This window comes from Herpailurus yagouaroundi, unplaced genomic scaffold (assembly GCF_014898765.1).
Source record: "Herpailurus yagouaroundi ecotype Mexico unplaced genomic scaffold, PumYag 100, whole genome shotgun sequence".
In the NCBI taxonomy this organism is placed as follows: domain Eukaryota; kingdom Metazoa; phylum Chordata; class Mammalia; order Carnivora; family Felidae; genus Herpailurus; species Herpailurus yagouaroundi.
In genome coordinates, this window is record NW_024412391.1 from 6186824 (window position 1) to 6191001 (window position 4178).

Genomic DNA, 4178 nt, shown 5'->3' on the forward strand with positions numbered 1-4178 from the left:
AATTTTTTTTTCAATGTTTATTTATTTTTGGGACAGAGAGAGACAGAGCATGAACGGGGAGGGGCAGAGAGAGAGGGAGACACAGAATCGGAAACAGGCTCCAGGCTCTGAGCCATCAGCCCAGAGCCTGACGCAGGGCTCGAACTCACGGACCGCGAGATCGTGACCTGGCTGAAGTCGGAAGCTTAACCGACTGCGCCACCCAGGCGCCCCCTGATACCACTCTTAATCCACGTTTCTTACTCATGGTCTACCATTCCCAACATCTTCCTGGTCACCTCAGAATTTCCAGATTCCCCCTGCTAGAGGCACACATATGTGTACATACATGCACGTACACTCCCATCACAAACATCAACACTGGTGTCTTGGTCAGCTTATCTTGAGGAGTATTAGGTAATTTTTTCAATGCAATCTCCAGAGAACAAAGAATACCAAAAAAAAAAAAAAAAAAAGAAAGACTTCTTTGTCCTGGGAAACTATGAGCTCGGTATATCTAGTATAGGTATCCCCACCCTACCTCCTACCTTTGGGGCTTTCTCACTCTTCCACATATTCGGGACTCTTTCTAATTTGCTTACCACTCAACCAGGGGCACTGGCTACCCTCTAGAGCTGTGTTGTCCTAGATAGTAACCACGCACAATACATATCTATTTAAAATAAAATGAATTATAATTAAACAAAATTAAAAAATTCAGTTCCTCAGAAGCACTTGTCACATTTCAAGTGCTTAATAGTCACCTGTGCCTAATGGCTACCATATTGGGCAACACAGATACTGACTTACTTCCATCACTGCACTGGACAGCATTGGCTTAGACATAGCTAATGGTACTTAAGCCTTCCTCCCGAGAGTTTACCAATTCCTATAAACTCCTAATGGAAAATCCCACCAGATAAATAGCACAGCTGATAGAGGCACTGCCTTTCTTATTGGGATAGTAAGCCTTGTAATTAGGGAATGTGGCCTTGAACATAAACCATAGGGAAGTCTATCTCAGTTGGCTACAAAGAAACTTTTCCTATGGCTTCTACACTGCTATCTCCCACAGTGAATTAGGACAGTTGGGTAATGGTGAGACATTCAGAGCTCTGCTTCCTCTACATGAGGCATAAAGATCATACACAATGTGTATTATGCACTTAAAGTAACAAATGGCCATGTTTCAGAATGCAACATTGTTTTAACATGGACAAGAAAAAAAAGCAGGCCTGCCCCCCTAGTCAGTGGTATTGACATGAATCCAAGGCAACCCTTACTCACCAATGCTTTGCCCATCATCCCAGAAGAGCCAACCTTTAGCAGTCCCCTCATCATCCAAGGCAACCTTGAAGCCAATGAATTTCTGACGGCTGCAATGGGGTAGGGAGAGCCATTAGCTAAAAACAAAACCATAAACCAAGGGTTTTCATAGAAGCCTAACAGAAGTGCTTCATGGTATAAATACTGGGTAGTAGGATTCAAGAGACTTGTCATCTGGTTCTAGTTCTGTCTCCAGTGGCTATCTTACTTTATGTCAGGAATGAATGAATGAATGAATGAATGAATGAATGAATGGAATTTTCCTTTAGAAGTGCTCTAAAAGTACGGCAAGAAACTGCAAGCCAACTCACTGGATCTGTGAGAAAAATCCTGAAGTGATCTTTCTCTTTTCATGACCTAATTTCCTAAGCACATGTAAGGTGAGCTCCACTCACAAATGTCCTAAGTTCTTCAGGTTTTAACTGAATTTCTTGAATTAAATGAGTATGGACCTAAGAATTTTAGTTTGACATCAGGCAGACATGGATTTTAGTTCCTGCTCAACTAGTTATTAAGTGTGTGACTCTGAGTAAATCTCTTAGCCACCTGAAGCCTCTCTTTGCTCTTCTGTAAAATGGGGATAAGAGTACTCACGTCACAGAGTTTATTTTCTCCTTTTGTTAAGAAAAATAATTTCCAAACAGAAACCTCCATACTAGTAGAGTTTTAGGCACAGAGCAAGCATTCATTTGATGTTAGCTATTATTATTATATAGACTTAGATTTAAAATTTTAAAATCCTATATATGATGCCTCAAGCATCAATGGCGATGTGGCTTACACAATTTTCCAGCAACAGGTTTCTTAGCAGAGTCAATTAAGATCCAGAAAGTCTTCTAAAACTAGCATGAATCAGGCACTGCTTACATACAAATTGTCAGGCTTCACCCGGATCTGAGCTGACTGGCGGTAAAGGAGAAACCTTGTCGTGTCATTTACCTTAAGTGGGTGTTCTGTGCAGGCTCTTGCCAGGGCAGGATGAAGCCCCCACGGACGTGTAGATTAATGTGGTCAAGAGGGGCCAGCAAGGCCTTCCATTCTCCCCTTGCTTTGATGTCCACACCCTGAGGGCCAGAGGAAGGTAAGACAGGATGAGGGAGTGAACAGATCTCCCTGAACGATGCATTTACCCGACGTCTTGCCCGCTTTCCCGAACTTGCTGTCTGTCCGTGACCCTTCAGCACACAGCTGCTATTACACTTTCTGACATTCACTCAGCTACTGAGTGGACTCTTGCACGGCTGCTACAACATCGCCGCAGGACCCCATGTCTTTCGGGGTTTCTACTGTACTTAGGACAAGAGATCCTAGCGTGGATCTCTGCCTACGTCCCCCACATCCTGTTTCTGTGCCAGAGAGCACTGCCAGGGGCGGCTGAGCGATCCTCCTACTTATTTCTGGTTGGCTCCCGACACACACCTTGCAATGGCATTTCTAGACCTTCCCTTTCACTTTGTCCCCTCTCTGTCTCCTTTCACTGCCTCCACTCCCCACCCCACCAACTTAACTGACACCTTGACCCCTACTTGACACATAGTATTAAATGGAGCTGACTCACTTTACAAATCCTTATCTTTAACTCGCTACAATTTCCTTTATGTTTAACGTTTTCATCCTGCCTCCTGTGTGGCAGGGCTCTCTTACTCTGAGCCAGGCTCAGTTTCTAAGAAGCCAGCCTTCCACATTTCTTCCACCTCAGGCAGGGCTTCCCAGCTCCAGCACTGTGGACATTTGGGGCCAGATAATTCTTTGCTGTGGGGGCTGTCCTATGCTTTTCAGACGATTATCTCTGACTATCCACTAGATGCCCCCTGCCCCACCACCACACGTGACAATCTAAAGGTCTCCAGACATTGCCAAATGTCCCCATGACAAAACACCCTCATTTGATAACTGCTTTTTAAAGGTAAGGAGGAAAGCTACCATAATACTCCTCCATCTGGTCCCCTATGTTCATTTTGGACATATTCAGCCTGTAGGAACTGTAGAGGTAGGTGGTCAAGAGGACGCACGGTGACGGGTGCCATGCTCCCTGGGGCGGACTCTGCTTCATGGGCCTGCCTCAGGACTCCAAAGTCCACAGGATTTAATAAAATTCCAGCCCCACGTCTCTGGGCTTCTTTAGGTTTCTCACTGGTAACGTGAGAAAATTCGATTATATGATCTCTAACGACATTTCACTCTGATATCTTATGAACACTGGACATTTCCTCCATTGATTATCCCACCGTCAAGTGAAACTCGACATATGTAAAGCTGTCCAAGCTTTACTTCTCTCCACGGTATTTCCCTTCTACCACACATGATGTAAATATGATGTGATTTTAATCTCATGATTACATTCCTAAGACCCAGTGTGTCACCAGCTTGTCTACTTTCCTGTAGATGGCTTCTGACCAGGCTAGTGTAAGGAATTCCTGTTTAAATATCCATTAAGATAACGGCTGTAAGATAAAATTTAAAAGCAGCCCTATTAAAATAAGAACAGACAACCCAAATGCCTTTGCACAGGGGAATCTACATCAACTGCATAGTCATTGATTATGCTGGAGAAGCACGGTTTTAAAAACCCAACATATGTTCTACGCTGTAAACAAAGACAATGGCCACAAGTAGATAAAAACTTTAATTCGTATACACTGCCTGGTCTTAAGCTTCATAAAAATAGGTGACCAGGTAATCAAGAAGACAAGGCAGAATAGTCCCATGCCTCCCCCTCTCCTGAATCAGGTCTACAAACTGCAGTGTCCAGTATGACAGAAAGGAGGGGGAATGGATAGAAGACACCTCACGGCATGCTCAATCACATAGGCATGCTTGAGTCAGGGAAAGAACTCTAGAAGGAGGTGGAAAGAACTCTAGAAGGAGGTGGA

At 44.0% G+C, this 4178-nt stretch overlaps 1 protein-coding gene across 2 annotated transcripts in view; it reads right to left on the reverse strand.

Annotated features, from left to right (window-relative positions):
* Positions 1-4178, reverse strand: part of MGAM (maltase-glucoamylase) — a 95301-nt gene that overhangs the window by 3847 nt on the left and 87276 nt on the right. For both annotated transcript variants that reach the window (XM_040471748.1, XM_040471747.1), the window contains exons 44-45: positions 2245-2369; positions 1267-1355 (exon numbers count right to left, since the gene is read on the reverse strand). In XM_040471748.1, coding sequence (XP_040327682.1) covers positions 1267-1355; positions 2245-2369 — 214 coding nt within the window. The remainder of the gene's footprint in view (positions 1-1266; positions 1356-2244; positions 2370-4178) is intronic.